The 15,802-nt window shown below is 43.5% G+C and overlaps 1 protein-coding gene across 1 annotated transcript; it reads left to right on the plus strand.

Annotated features, from left to right (window-relative positions):
• The first annotated feature begins 2,739 nt into the window (after positions 1 to 2,739).
• Positions 2,740 to 12,049, plus strand: amotl2a (angiomotin like 2a). The gene is made up of 11 exons (XM_034880417.1): positions 2,740 to 2,976; positions 3,710 to 4,494; positions 4,960 to 5,110; positions 5,606 to 5,750; positions 5,841 to 5,933; positions 7,987 to 8,282; positions 8,914 to 9,104; positions 9,209 to 9,310; positions 9,402 to 9,562; positions 9,886 to 10,065; positions 10,288 to 12,049. The coding sequence occupies exons 2-11, from the start codon at positions 3,776 to 3,778 to the stop codon at positions 10,371 to 10,373; spliced, it is 2,124 nt and encodes a 707-aa protein (XP_034736308.1). The 5' UTR covers positions 2,740 to 2,976; positions 3,710 to 3,775; the 3' UTR covers positions 10,374 to 12,049.
• Positions 12,050 to 15,802: the final 3,753 nt, after the last annotated feature.

Genomic DNA, 15,802 nt, shown 5'->3' on the forward strand with positions numbered 1-15,802 from the left:
GGGACCCCGGCTACCAGCAGCAGTTGCTGGTTGTATTTAGTCTCTACAGAGCTCCAGGACACCCGCTACCAGCAGCAGGTGTTAAGCTGCAAATACGTGACTGTGAGCAGGCTTGCGGTGCCTGTAGATGACGCTCCTTTCAGGGGCCCTGGTAGTGGAGTTTACCAGAAAAAGTTAGCGTCATGCCACAGTTGAGCTTAGGCACTGAAACGACTAGTTAAGTTTAGGAAAAAGATTGTAGTTTGGATCAAAACACTCCTAAAGAGCAGGCGTTTCCTGGGTGAAGGTACTTTGTTTTTGCTGCAAAGGGAACTATTGCATGTTTTGGTATGTTGTGCACGATCACTGTCTTTGTGTCTAACTTTCTGCAAGAAAGCAAAATGCAAAATGACAACTATTCCTTTCGGAGACAAGTAATTACCTTCTGTTCTTTATTTCTTTTGAACCATGATGTAAAATCATGTTTTGACAGAACAGCAAGAAAGTATTTTGACATTTAATTAACAGTGTTCACATACACTTGAATAATACTCTCCCTAAATGATCATCCACACCACACACAAACTATGTATTGATGGCACATGTTTCCATGGTGCAAATAAAATGAGTGTGTCATGGTGCTCTGTGTATCTCCTCTTTCTTTGGCTGGACGATGACAGTTCATCACAGAGACTACCTGAGGTCCACCGAACTGGACTGAATGATGTCAGGGCTGACGTGTAACGAATGTGGCCCATTGTGGCTGATACCGCTGTATACAGTAGTTTAATTATAGAAATAAGTTGTATGAACTGCATTTTTTCTGCAGCTATATTAAATCTTAAAATGAATAGTTTTGTTCCAGGGGGTCCCCAGCAAAAAGAGTAATAATACATTTCACTATAATCCCATCCACAATGACAGAATGTCTAATGGTTATCATCCACTTTCTGTAATAAAACCTCTAAAAGGAACAATCCTATCAGATGGGAGAACATTTTATGAAATGGAGCTTGGGTCTACTTTGTGTCAGTTTAGGTTTAGGTGGATTAGTATGATTGCAGACCAAACCAACCTTAACTGACAGTTCACTTGTGTGAAAAAAATTAACAATATCCACTTTAAATTATATATATATGGGGGTATGTAAATTCATCTGACAGGGCTGTGGGGGTACCTCGGACCAGAAAGGTTGGAAAACCACTGCAGAACACTGTAATCCTGATGAAATGCTACATAGTGCAACAACACAATTTTCACAACGCTCTTCCTTATCTTGTCAACCCAGATGAATCATGAAATGGCAAAACCGGTAGATTCTTATCTGTTGCGGATGTGATCAGCATTCTTTACCAACTGTTGACTTCAACTGCCATGCAAATTGCCATGTGGACGTTTGCCTGTGAGTGTTGGAGATCAAGGAAACTGCAGGTTTTCTGTTGACAGACTGCACGGCCTGAACAAGGGGAGACTTGTTTACACCCAACAACCTCAACCACCATTAGGATGAACCTTTTCATCCAAAAAGAAAGTCCAATATTTGGATTAGATTAGATTCAATTTACTGAAAAAATAAAAAATAAAGTCCAATCAATGCCATTACTGTCCAATACGGGCACCCAACCCCCACTGCCAGCTGATCCCATGGTCCCCATCTACATACATGTGTGTGGGTGTGAATGAAGCATATAGCTGGTGCTAGTGGTGGAGGGGAGACCAGCAGATGGCAGGGCTGCCCCCGTCATGTCTGCTCTTTGGGGGAGAACAATGCATCTCTCAGAGCTCTTATTAAAGGATGGGAAGGGGATTTCAGTCCACGGACAGCTGGCAGGCAGCGTGCCTCGCACCCGCCCCTCTCCCTCCGTGTCCACACACAGACACACACTCTGCAATTAACTGGCACGGGCCATGGCTTAAATATTTACCAGGCACATGCAATCAAAAGGCTGAAATAATGTGTAATCTGTGTCTCAATTATATGAAAGTACTTTTTCATCACTGCCTCACGGTAGTAGTTATAATACAACGGCGTCTGTAGTCTACATCATGTAAAGCAGCAAGATCCACCATGCAATACAATTCCGCTTTAATCAACACAAATTATGATGAGGTCTCGGTTCAGTATCACATCTTTTTTTATCATTGTTAGTGCCAATTATCAGTCAGTTATCGGATGAGTCAACCTACAGAACATTGATCACCAACAATTTTGAAAATCATTTTGTTTTCATCAAGTGTTCTTTCTGGACATTTACCAAGCAGAAATGTCAAGCAAGTTTTCAGCTTCTCAAATGTTTTTCTCTCCGAACCCAAATGACTGTAGGGGCTCCGTTACCATGTTACTACATGTCTCCACTATCAATCTATGAGAGATAGACACTGTGTAGACAACAGCACTTCCCACGGCTCTTTTATTAATTTATTGTAAAACACAGAAATCCTTATTCAGTATCATACGTCTTGCTATTCTATTTCAATACAACTTTATGACAGCAAGTTATTAATGATTACATGATCTTTTCTTGTTCTCTCTTTTTTGATCTCTTGCAGCCCTTACAATACCAGGGACTCCATCTTCAGGAACTTCCAATTCCTCCAACTACAACACAACAACACAGCTCTTTAACATGAGACAAGCAGCCAGCTGAGACCCCCCCCCCCCCCCCCCCCCCCCCCCCCCCCCCCCCCCCCCCCCCCCCCCCTCCTCCTCCTCCTTCCCCCTTTCTCCTCCCACTGGCCCCCGCCTTCCTGCTCCCCCCTGTGTTCTGCTTTTGATCCCACAGGGACTTGGAGCCTTTACATTCCAGTCATTCCAGCCACAGAACAATCGGCCCTCAGTTATTTATTGGTCGGCTCGCTCGGCTCGGCACGGCTCAGTCTGCTGCTGCCCGTCGGCGTGCACGCACACGTATGGAAGGAGCCCGCGGAAAGTTGTGGACCTTGTTGATTTTAGCGCAGCATTCTGTGACATTTCCTATGTGATGAGACCATAATTCGGTAAGTTTCCGTCGGTTGTCGCTGGTGCCTGAGGACTACAAGTCCCGTGGGCGTGAATGTTGTGCATGGCGCTGTGTTCATGCTGTATGTGTGGATTTATTATGGGACTTTTCACGTTTTGTTTCAAGCTGAGTCCTGGTGGAATAGTCCCATATATGTATTTATATTATAGTGAAGAGGACCACATTTACTGAACTGGATCCTGATTTCTAAAGATACACAAACATTGGACATTTAATAAATCACAAAGTTGCGTTTGTGTTTGATTTAAAGCCTCTCAGTAGAATTTTATAGCATAAATTCCCACAATGCTTTTAGAGAAGAGTTTTGGACGTTCCAGCAGCGTTCCTGTAGGCTCATAGTTCTGTGGCATGGCCAACATCACTGCATTTCATGTCACATTGGGAAACCAGTCTCTTGTCGTTTGTGTAAGTCCGTGGGTTGTCTGGGATGTTTACTGGAACTGGATTAGTATTTCGCTTCTGTCTGTCTGCAGAAAGTTATGCTTTTAAGTGTGCGGGCAATAAAACTGGATCTGCACTGACATCACTGGCAGGGGTATTTCCAGCTCATTCACTTGAATGTTGGCTTCTGCTTGTGGCTCCCAGCTGAAATACTACCATTAAAAATGATTGTGATGGACAACGGAGTTGGACAAACCCTACAAAAATACTGATGCTAAGCTGATGAGATTCAAATGCCCAATGTGATCAATACTATTTATTTCCTTTAGATTTGTGATTTGTGAAGTACCCCAAACCGCCTGCACCTTTTCCCCACTCATTCCCTACGGACTGAAATGAGAACCGCTGAAGGCTCATCCGGAACGGTCCTGCACCGTCTCATCCAAGAACAGCTTCGCTACGGGAACCTGACGGACACTCGCACACTTCTGGCTATCCAGCAGCAGGCCCTGCGTGGAGGCAGCAGCAGCGGCGGTGGGGGCACAGGCAGTCCTCGCTCCTCTCTAGAGAGCCTGACTCAGGAGGAGTCCCAGTTCATCCAGATGTCAACACGACAGGAGCCTCAAGGCCAGGAGCACCAGGGGGACTGCCTGCACTCTGAGAGCCAGGTGTGTCATCTGTACCAGCTCCATGGAGAAGAGCTGCCCACCTATGAGGAGGCAAAGGCCCACTCCCAGTACCGGATCTCCCAGAAGGAGCAGCAAGAGCACAACATGGACATAATTGGGAGCCACAGTGAGGGACAGTGGGATCTGAAAAGGGAGCATACTCGCTCCCTCAGTGACAGGCTCATGCAGCTATCTCTGGAGAGGAATGGCCCCAGAGACACGGCCCTGGCTATGAGCCCCTCCCACAGCTACCCACAGCTGTATAATAATATTACAAATGCTGTGGCACCTAACAGGCAAGCAGCCCAACAGCATGCCGACCAGCGGGGGCCGCCCCCAGACTATCCTCTGTTTGCCAGACTTCCTGGATACATGCTCAGCCACTCCCAGGATCACGGACAGTTCTACAGAGACCCTCCCCCCCCCCTCTACTCACAGCATCACAGGTAATCACAAAAGATAGAGGACACTATCATCAACGTTGAGTAATTATTTTCTTGAATAGTCAATTAGTTGTTTGGTCTATACAATGTCAGTTCATGGTAAAATAATGTTGATCAATTTTTCCCAAAGCCCAAGATGACGTCCTCAAATGTCTTGTCCACAACTTAAAGATATTCAGTTTACTGACACATAGGATTGAAGTGAAGAAACTAGGAAATATTAGGAAACTGGAATTTTTCTTTAAAAATGACTATTATCAAAATAGTTGGTGATTAATTCAATAGACTTAACAAATCAACGAATCTATTAACCTTTGCCGCTCTAAAGCACACTATGGAGTTGTGATTTCAGTATCAGATCAAATGCGGCCAAGTAAACGGCTTCAGACACTCCTTTCATTCAGTATTTCCAAGGCCCTGTGGTTTTCACCAGTGTTGTAATGGATTACTCATGTCTCTCCTTGGCAGGTACGTGTCTGCTCAGTCCCAGGTGGCTCACAACAGCATCCCTGCAGCCTCCAGCGATTACTCTGCTCAGAACGTCGTGTTGATGCGGGACAATGAGCGGCTCAGGAAGGAGCTGGAGGTCTACGTCGAGAAGGCTGCCAGGCTTCAGAAGGTGAGAGGAGAATGTGGTGTGATGAACGCATAGTGGGTGTGAAAATCGTAAAACAATACTTCTCATGTCAGTACATGTCAAGGTGATAAGTTGTCTGGCAGTAAAGGAGAGAAGTCCCAGTGGTTGGTTCACTTCATGGAGCAGCAACGTTTCAACAATGTGCTCTACAAGTTAGATGTTGGTAGACTTCTCCTCCTCCCAGCCTCTGGAATGCTTCCAACACATCCCACCCCCTTTGTCTTTCAAACATGCTGGCATATTGCCATGAAAGGAAATAAATGCCTTGACACCTGGGACCACAAGTGCTCACATAGGAATGTTAATTCCCACTGTTCCATCGCACAAATTCTTAAAAAGCCATTTGTCTGTTAGTAGTAAAAAAAAGCTTCAGCATTTGTTAAAGATGACTCATTGGTCTCATTGATATTAGCATAAACATAAGTACACATGAATGGGAATGCCTCTCCCAGAGACTGATCATCATTTTCTTTCCAGTTGGAGTTGGAGATCCAAAGGATATCTGAAGCTTATGAGATTCTGATGAAAGGCTCTGCCAAGAGGGAATCTCTGGAGAAAACCATGAGGAACAAACTAGAGGCCGAGATTAAGAGGATGCATGACTTTAACAGAGACCTGAGAGGTATATGCTGCTCATTCATCTGTTGGTCCTGCTTTTAAATGTCCCCCAACATGTGTAACCGCCATGTTTTGTATGTTAATCTCTGTGTAGATCAGCTTGACTCAGCAACCAAACAGCGAGCAGCCAAGGAGGCCCAGTGTTCAGACCAGAGGCAGCATGTCTTCGTTAAACTGCTGGAGCAAAGTAAGTCTTTCTTCTGACAGAAATGATTAGGACAACTTCACAAATCCCACTGCCCTGTGTGGCTCTTACCCATGGCAGGGACTCGGTTTGGCAGGGATTGGCTTCTTCCTGCACTGCTGTTGCCTGGCTAACGGGACACAAACGGCTCCATCTGTAATGTCAAGAGTTGACACTTAGACATAAGCTGTTTTTCATAGCTGTTGTAAATGTGGTCTGGATTCCAGGGATTTTTCAGGCCTCCCCCATACTCAGTTTTGCATCACTGCTGACTTCCCTCCTCAAGGGGAACTAATAAGTCTGGGACTCCAGGGCGTCCAGATGACCCCTGGCCAGCTCGCTCTACTTGTTGGGGCATGCCTCACGGTTTAAACATGATTGGCCAGATGTGAATATTTCTTTACTTTTTTTCTGTTGTGTTCTGTGCAAGGATGTGCTGTCGAGTACACCCAACTAAGCCCAGATTACTCATCTTTTTAGTTGCCGAATACCATTTTGGATTTAATACATTGGTGGTTTTTCTGACAAATACCTTGACTTTTTACTTTGCTTCAGCTACATAATCAGCCATCCTATTCAGGTAAACATTACCCTCCTGGGATGACAATCCTACTTTTCTGGGTATTTTACCCAGCCATGTGTGAGCCATAAGGCCAAGACCTACAAAGTCCATCTGCTTTTCCTGGACATAGTTATCTTAGAACAACAGGAGCAAAGCCACTATACATTATGTGTAAAATTACAATAGTGGGATGTGTCACGTTTTGTTATTTTGGTCACAGGGACCACTTTAATTAGGTTTCAGGCTGCTTGTTTACTTCACTTCCCTAGAAGCATTCCAGAGCTTTTCCCAGTACAAAGCTATGCCTGTGTGCGTAAGTGGATAAGAGGAAGTCTGCATTCCCTCAACAGGCATGCACTCGTGTTGTGTAATCAACCCTCTTTTATAAAAGTGGCACAACAGATGAACTGGCTTTTCTGTCTTAAGGTTTTTTAGTAAAACATGGACGAGATTTGAATTAGTAAATGAGATTATTTTGATGTTGATGTAAGTTGACAGTACAGCACACAGATAGATAGATAGATAGATAGATAGATAGATAGATAGATAGATATTTATTGATCCCAATAAAATGGGAAATTATATTCTTACAGCAGCAAAATATCAGTCACAGATCACAGAATGTAAATTTAAACGTAATACTAGAATACGATATACATACATACAATATACATGAAATAATAATAGGATAAAATACAAGAACAAATGTTTGAATATATACAAGTTGGGAATACAAAAAAATTGCGTCATGTTGATTTTAGAGGACCTGATGACAAATGATGTGTCGTTGGATCCCATGCCTTGATGGCTGTGTGTGAATGTCTCTTGTTGGCTCAGGTTCCAGTCCTCCTTATGCAGCCGCTTGACTGACTCATCACTAGTCACTTCATCAGTGTCGGTGAACGCTACTTTAGCATTCATTTGACCTCTTTCACAAGGCTGCTACTGTCCCGGGGTAAATGGGATAATAAGTCCCCACCTCATACGTTTCATGATCCTGCCACCTTTACTCTATACAAGGGTTTGGCATAGTTTGGATTCAAAAGTGATTGATTTATAGTTTTGACACAAAAGACAATTTTTTCGGGCTTTTCCCTGTATTTGATAGTGACAGTGGATAGACAGTTAGGTGGGAGAGAGATGGGGGTGACACGCAACAAAGGCCCGCAGGTCGGACTCAAACCCAGGACACTACAAAGGACTCAGCCTACATGGCGCACATGCTCTACTGGGGGGGCTAAAGGTTGCCCCGGAAAGTTTTGTTGTGAATCATTGCTGATTTACAGCATTACAAGCGCCTGGAAATACGGTGGTCGCTACGGAAACCAAAACCAGCGTGATGATCGGAACCGATGATCGGATGTGTAATCAAATCTTTCAAACGATTCAAATTAAAAACCCTTTGAAACACCTTCAAGTTGGAACCGATTCTCGGTGCTTAATCACACTTTACCATCTTTTATTGACCTATTTTGTCCCCTTCCTGTGTCTTAGATGAAGAGCAGCAGCGGGAGCGTGAACAGCTGGAGAGGCAGATACAGCACCTGCGCGTCTCCGGGGAGGAGGGCCAACGGAGACGGGAGCTGCTTGAGCAGGCCCTGGCCTCCACCCAGGCCCGCAACCGGCAGCTGGAGGAAGAACTGCAGAGGAAGAGAGCGTACGTAGAGAAGGTAGAGCGGCTGCAGAGCGCGCTGGCTCAGCTGCAGGCGGCGTGTGAGAAGAGGGAGGCGCTCGAGCTGCGGCTGCGGACGCGACTGGAGCAAGAACTGAAAAGCCTCAGGGCACAACAGGTGAGGCCAGGAAGTACACACATCCACTTGTTTCTTTTGTGTCTAACTAAAAAGAATAATTCAGCATTTTGGAACATGTGCTTATCTGCTTTGTTGTCGAGATTTAAATATGAATATTGATTTTTATTTTTTTCTTGTCTTTTATTAAATGTTGTGTTAGTATATTCTTGGTTGATGTAAAGAGCTTTGGACACCTGTTGGTTGCTGTAAAGTGCTATATGAATAAATGTTGATTGATTGATTGATACCCCTCTCAGGTCTTTATGCTAAGAATGAAGCTAGCTGGGTGTTGATAGCTTAAATCCTGAAAGCTTGGGGAAACAGCCAATATGGTTGTGTTCAAAAGTGGGGCAAATGATCCTGCCAGCACCTTTACACCATCTCAAATGTTCACATGACATCTTCTTTGTTTTATTCCAATAAAAAACACTTTGAGGTGCTCGTTCCTTTTCTGTGGACAGAGCCAGTCTTTCAGTTTTTACACTAAGCTTAGCCAACCAGCAGTGTGCAGATAGTTCTCACCTGACTCTCACCAAGAAAACCACTAAGCTCATTTCCCAAAATTTCAAACTGTTCGTTTAAAAAAAAGTGTGTGTTTTCTAATTTTAGCACTGGTTGTCTATTATCTCAGTCTCAGAGACAGGCAGCTGATCCCATGGCTTCAGGACTGAGCTCCACCCTGCAGCTGCAGCAGCTGAGGGAGAAGGAGGAGCGTATTCTGGCCCTGGAGGCAGACATCACTAAGTGGGAGCAAAAGTACCTGGAGGAGAGCACCATGAGGCAGTTTGCAATGGATGCAGCTGCTACTGCTGCCACACAGAGGTACGACACAACAGGAAGAAATACAGCAAGGAGGAAGAAGTCTTTTAATTAAAATGCATTGAAGTCTATGGATGTTTTTTTACAGTCCTCTATTTACTTCACAGAGATACAACCATCATCAATCATTCACCTCGACATTCACCAAACAACAGTTTTAATGAAGACCTGCCTTTGGCGAGTCATAGACATCAGGAGATGGAGAACCGGTAAACAACTTTCTACATCCCTGTTACATTCTAGCCCATGCCTGCTTCTTTGGTTTGGATGTGTGATGGAATGGTGTCTCCATATGTTTAGGATCCATGCACTTCATGCTCAGCTCCTGGAGAAGGATGCTGTGATCAAAGTAATCCAGCAACGCTCCAGATGGGAGCAGGGCAGACTGGAGAGACAGGGGCTTCGTCTCGCCAGGTCCGTCCCCTCTATCAACACTGTGGCCAGCAGCACAGAGTGTAAAGGTGAGTACAAGATGGTTGCCCCCATGCTTCATGCAACACGGAAGAATTTAGAATCTGTAATGACACATGTTTAAGCAACATTAAGCGACAACTGGCAGACTGGTCAGGACTGGCTGGCAGACTGGTCTGGAGACAACCCATTTGTGTCCCTAAAATGGACAAAACTAAAGTGTTAAAATTGGAATGCATATCATCTCTCGGTCCAGAATAGTCCGATCCAGAATAGTCCTGGGAAGAACTATGCAGGGTAGATGTTCAGTGGTGTGTGAATGTGGATGCAAGCAGGTAATTAAGCAGCCTCCTCTCTTTGTCTGCATTTGTAGGAAAGAGTCTCTCAGATGACCAGACAGGTGCTGCTGCGCTGCAGCCGCAACCCAGCGTTGGACCCGGGGCCCCGAGCCGAGACTCCAGTACCCAAAGTGACGAGGTCCCGGAGGAGGAAGAGCTCCCAGCAGAGCCTGGAATGCTGACGACATCTGAGACGATGTCAAGAGCTACCACTGGTGGGTTTATTCTGTTGTTAAGCATTTGACACCCAAACTACTGCTCTGTTCCTTTTAACAGGCAGCCGGTCTTGTGATCTTTGTTCTATTTGACCACTATTTAAAGTGCAACCAGACCATGGATTAGTACAGACTAGGGATGTACTGGTGATACTAATAACTGTATTTGCTTTAGCATACCAAGGTTGTTTTCCTAATCTGCTAATTTTATCTTCACTGCAGACACCTCGGCGGAGCCTAAGGCGCCACTCAAGACATTCAAGAGCATCAACAGCTCAGATGGAGAAGTGGTTGAAATCCTCATTTAAGGGCTCCCCACAGCTGATATGACTGTACAGTGACAGCCAGTGACATTTGGCCGAGGTGTTCACCTACACCAACATGCAGAGTCCAAGATGTGGCACAGTTTGGAGAGGAGAGCTGAGCTTTCCTTCTAATGGACAGTTCACAAACGCCTCATGAGTCAGAATTCTCCAAGGTACCTGGACCATATTCTGCATTGTGATAGGACCTGGGCTGCTGGCTGTGCATATACACTGGTTGTGTTTGTTACTTTTTTACTTATGTATTGTATTTATATTTATAAGTGATGCTCATTTTGTGATGTTACCTTTTACGTTTGGGGGAAGAGTAGAACAACGATTATTCACCTTGCTCTTCTCCACTTAAATTATATACAGTTATACTCACTTGCCTGGATTAAGCGCTTCTTTATTTTGTTTGGTTTATTTAAAATTTCCTTTGTCAATCCTATTATTGTCCCCTTTGAATGTAATAAGGATATTTATAAATGAACATTCTCTTTGTTTTAATGCCATGTTGGGGGATTATTCTGTTTAAAAGAACGACTCAAATATAAGTCGACAGTTGCCTCTCTTTAAAATACTTTTGGGGCCCTGCTCACAGCTCCGAATAACATTTAGAAACTTTGAATGCAGAGCCAGCAGAACGTCTGCTGGTTTCCCTCTTCTTAAAGCCTGCGAGGATTGACAGTGTTTTCACGGGGGGTCTAATTTTCCAGATCCCGGGTTAATATTCGGGGCCTCCGATGGCGACGGTCCAGCATTTCGCTCCCCTCCGCTGACACACTGGAGCTAATCTTCTCACATTCCCGCGCTGAGGGAATGCTCCCGTTAAAGAAAAAGGCTATCTAAAGTCTGACCCTCGCCCTTGTTAAAATGGCACGCATTCTCCACAGGTTATTTCTTCTTAGTCGTCGTAGCTGGTTCTACCACGAGCATAAAAATGGTCAACTATAATTGGCCTGCATTTGCTACTCTATTTGTTGTCCCCATCACTGTGTTATATTCAGCTGTGTTTTCTCCACTGCTTAAGTATCTCACATTTCTATGTGGACTATGTCCTTAACATGGAATCTTCTATTTATTTCTCCCTGCATAGTGTAGGATTACTGAGCACTGCTGAATGTAGACTCCTGTTTTCCAGGACTGTGTGTGGTATTTAACTAGAATGTACACAACTTAGATTTGTTCTACTCCTTTAGAGGGAAATGCCCCGAAGCTAATATATTATCCTTCAGTTTTGAATTCCTGCATTGTCAGGTTTCACCTTGACAACATCATCAACAGGAGTAGTGTTGGACGTCCCAAGTTGCATGAATTCTCATATTTGACTGGTATTCCACTTCAAGCTTTTTCATCATATTGCCTCTCACAATGCGCTTGCTGGTCAATGCGGTGTGTCAGTTTGAGTTAATAGCTACTTCACCTTTTTTTGGAATGTGTTTACATGTATGACTATTTGTTAATATATATTGTTTTGTTTTTTTCTTGCATTAATTTAATTTTTTTTCTGGTACCAAAGATGTACTCTACGTTTAAGTTAAAACCGATGACAAATACAGAAGGTCCTGTTGAAGGGGCCGTGCTTCAGCTGGTTGATCTGTTTTGATGTTGCTGTGAACATTTATATGTATGCCTTAACATTTCACTATAATAGATTAAAATTCCTAATATATGTCTGAGAAAAGGTGTTCTGTTTCATTGTGTTGCACTGGTTTTATTTTGGTGACGTACAGTTCTAGTGAAAATGAAACTCTAGAACACTTGACTGCAGCATTACTCGGAGTTAATAAAAAAAATCCTGTCTGAAAACTGAAAGTAGTAATTTGATTTTATGAAGTTCAGGTTTGTGAGAGCCCATTATCGTTATCTTTTGCTGGGACATAACCTTGGCCTCCTCTGACAACACTGTCACATTAGAGGAAACCTTATATATTCCAACGAGAATATTTCTTCAGAGGGATGGACTCCGTAAATCAAGAGCTCCATCTTTTTGTCTTACAGCTAATGTTCCATAACCTTTTAACTAAGTACTCCGGATCAAGCCTACATGTTTGGTTATATTTTTTTAACCATGAACACATACCTTCATGGCATTTACCCCTCGTCTGTCCTCATAGTCTGTTTTTTATTGTTCCTCGAGAAAAGGCTGACAAACACCCGTAGCGTTGTGCTGTGAGTTGTACTTTTGTCTTTACACCAGATCCTGAGCACATGTACTCGAAATGTCAGCAAGTCTCAGAAATAGAAGATCTCCTTTCACAATGCAAAATTTCAGACATACTCAGACTCACAATATGAACTGTTGAGTGCGACAAAGCATACATTTTGAGAATATATTTATATGAGCATGTCACATTTGACATTGCTTCTTGGTAATGTGTATGATCTGTTAGTAGATTTCCAAGGAGCAAATGCAGCTGTTAAACAAAGATTCCTCTGTAAACTTAACCTTTTAATGTAAATATTTTTGCCTTCCTTGTTCCCCCTGGAGAGCTTGGGATGGCATTCCATAGATGCCACACATTTTCTTCCAGCTGCTTTTACTTGTTGTAGCTGAGTGCCACTTTTCTCAGCTCAGACGGGCAGCAATAATAAATCTCCCTCTGCTAAATGCCTTCTTTTCAGCTGGGACACATGTAGCACCTTGGGTCTGTGATATACCATTATTTTGGTCCTGTTTGTGCTCAGACAGATGACATTTCAGATTTCATCCTGTCACTGATGTCCATACATGGGAGACAAGAGCGCCCCACCAAACTTTGAGAGATGTAAGGGGCATCTGTAGGTGAAAGGTTAGGATGACGTGACTCGGGGCCAAGTTTGAACTGTTTTCCAGGGGGAGACTCATTCCTGAGGATGCTCAAGTGTCATTAAAGAAAAAAAAGAATCATACGTATGTGTGCATTCCACACACACATCTGGAGTCCTGCAGGAATGACTGATTATTGTCAGAACTGTTGCATTTCTCATGATGATTTCACCACTTTGACTCCCAGCAACCGAATGGTTCTCACTTGGCCCCAGCATCGGTCACAGGGGATCGAGTAATGTGAAATAATGTGAATTCTTCCCATGTTGTCTTTTGTTTAGTTTTCTTTTCTTCATCTTGCCTCTACAGTTATTATAATTTCAAAGCCGTGCACCATTTGTATCATAAAGTGAGTAAATCAATGTGTCTGGCAGCAATAGAGGGGACAATTGGCAACTAATCATTGTCTCCTTTTGGAGGCTTTGGAACCCATTTTGCACTAAAAGCCTGTGCAAAATACTCGGAAAAATAACTGGAGCTCTGTGTGTTGCATTAATTTCCATGGAGATTCCCAAACTTCCTGCCTACAGCAGTCATGGAATGTGCCCCCACCCCTTTAAGTTTTCCACATAAATCAGGGCATCGTCCTCTAATTTTAAGGCTATTACTGAGAGAAGATGAAGCAAACCTCTTAGACTACTTGCAACAAACTCAACATTATGTGGCTGGATGGCCAAAGGCATGCAGGTATTGACTGAACACAATCACCCCTTTTGAAAAGAAAATGTCATTGTCAAAATTCTTAACTTGCAATTTGTTAAAGGAGCTGTACTCGATATTGATCTAGGGTGTCCCCCACAACTCTCGCGAATGGTTACCCCAACTCGTCCGATTGGGTAGTAGAACAAAGAACCTCAGGATCATTACAACACACAATGGGAGTACCCCCCCCCCCCCCCCCCCCCCCCCCCCCCCCCCCCCCCCCCCCACTGGGGAAAATTCCTTTGTAAGAACATTTAAAATGCAACCCAACAGAGAATACACATTAAATACAAAGTTATAAATACAATTTGCATCTCTTGTACACTGTGCAACCTCTAACCCTTCCTTAGACTCTGATCCCTGGCCCTCACTGTTTTTACATTTAGGCCAACAGAACATTTAGGACATTGATCTGAGTAAAACATGCTGTTATGCTCCAAGGATTTGAGGACCCAAAAGCAGAGATTAGGCAGGCAGGAAAGAGTTCATATGAGGATTTATTCACAAAACAAGGGAACACAAAAAGGGATCCAAAAATGCAAAAAAATAAACAAAGTCCAAAACCCAAAAATTAAAAAACAGTCCAAGAGGAAAGGAAAACCCAAAAAATAACAGGAACAACAAAACAGGAGCACAGAGACAGGGAATAACTGACAAGGAAATCGTGATTGCAGGAAAGCATCCAAAGCTGACTGGAGCAAACGAACAAACAAACAACGAACAAACGAACAATCTGACAAGAGACAATGGGAGCACAGACACTAAATCCACTGGGTAAAAAGATAACGAGAGGCTGGGAAACATGTGGAACACATCAGGTAATCACAAGAGCGGGAAAACAAAGGAAGTAAAACTAAAGAAAAGACAGCACAGAAAACCACACTATCAAAATAAAACTGGAAACAGAACATACAGACGCTGACAAAGGAACACAAAAAAAGAAACTAAAACTCAAGACCAGGGAGGAAACTAGGAGACAAGCACAAGGAGACAAGACAGAACCAAAATACCAAATAAAGAGGAAGAACATCCCCAAACAACAACACATGCATGTTCACCATGGCTGTGTGGCTGTTAACAGTCCCCGACTGGTTCCCAATGAATCAACTGCACAACCCGGAAAAACTGATTCACTGTCGGAAAGGAGTGGGTGCATCATGAGTCAAATGTTGTGTGTCTGAAGCCACGCAGACACACGGTGGAAGATGATCTCCAGGCTAAATGAAGACAATGGCACCTGACGCAGTGGTAAAGAATAGACACTGTGTAGCCAGGTGCACGCTAGTTACCTGTGAAAAGTCGTTTTATTTATGTATGCGATGCCAACGAGTAATTAACAATGTAGACAAATGAGTAAGTGGAACATTGGTGTGTTTAAGGGCAATCAATGATCACACGATATAATTCACAATAAGAAGATTAAAGGATGGGTAAGTCAGCGTAACAGAAATTCCTCCATCAGCAGATCATCATCACATGGTAATACAGTGGTGTGAAAAAGTGTTTGCCCCCTTCCTCATTTCCTGTTCCTTTGCATGTTTGTCACACTTAAGTGTTTCGGAACATCAAACCAATTTAAACAATAGTCAAGGACAACACAAGTAAACACAAAATGCAATTTGTAAATGAAGGTGTTTATTATTAAAGGTGAAAAAAAATCCAAACCATCATGGCCCTGTGTGAAAAAGTGATTGCCCCCTAAACCTAATAACTGGTTGGGCCCCCCTTAGCAGCAACAACTGCAACCAAGCGTTTGCGATAACGTGCAATGAGGCTTTTACAGCATTCTGGAGGAATTTTGGCCCACTCATCTTTGCAGAATTGTCCTAATTCAGTTACATTGGAGGGTTTTAGAGCATGAACGGCCTTTTTAAGGTCATACCACAACATCTCAATAGGATTCAGGTCAGGACTTTGGCTA

The sequence above is a fragment of the Etheostoma cragini genome, chromosome 9, assembly GCF_013103735.1.
Source record: "Etheostoma cragini isolate CJK2018 chromosome 9, CSU_Ecrag_1.0, whole genome shotgun sequence".
Classification (NCBI taxonomy): Eukaryota; Metazoa; Chordata; class Actinopteri; order Perciformes; family Percidae; genus Etheostoma; species Etheostoma cragini.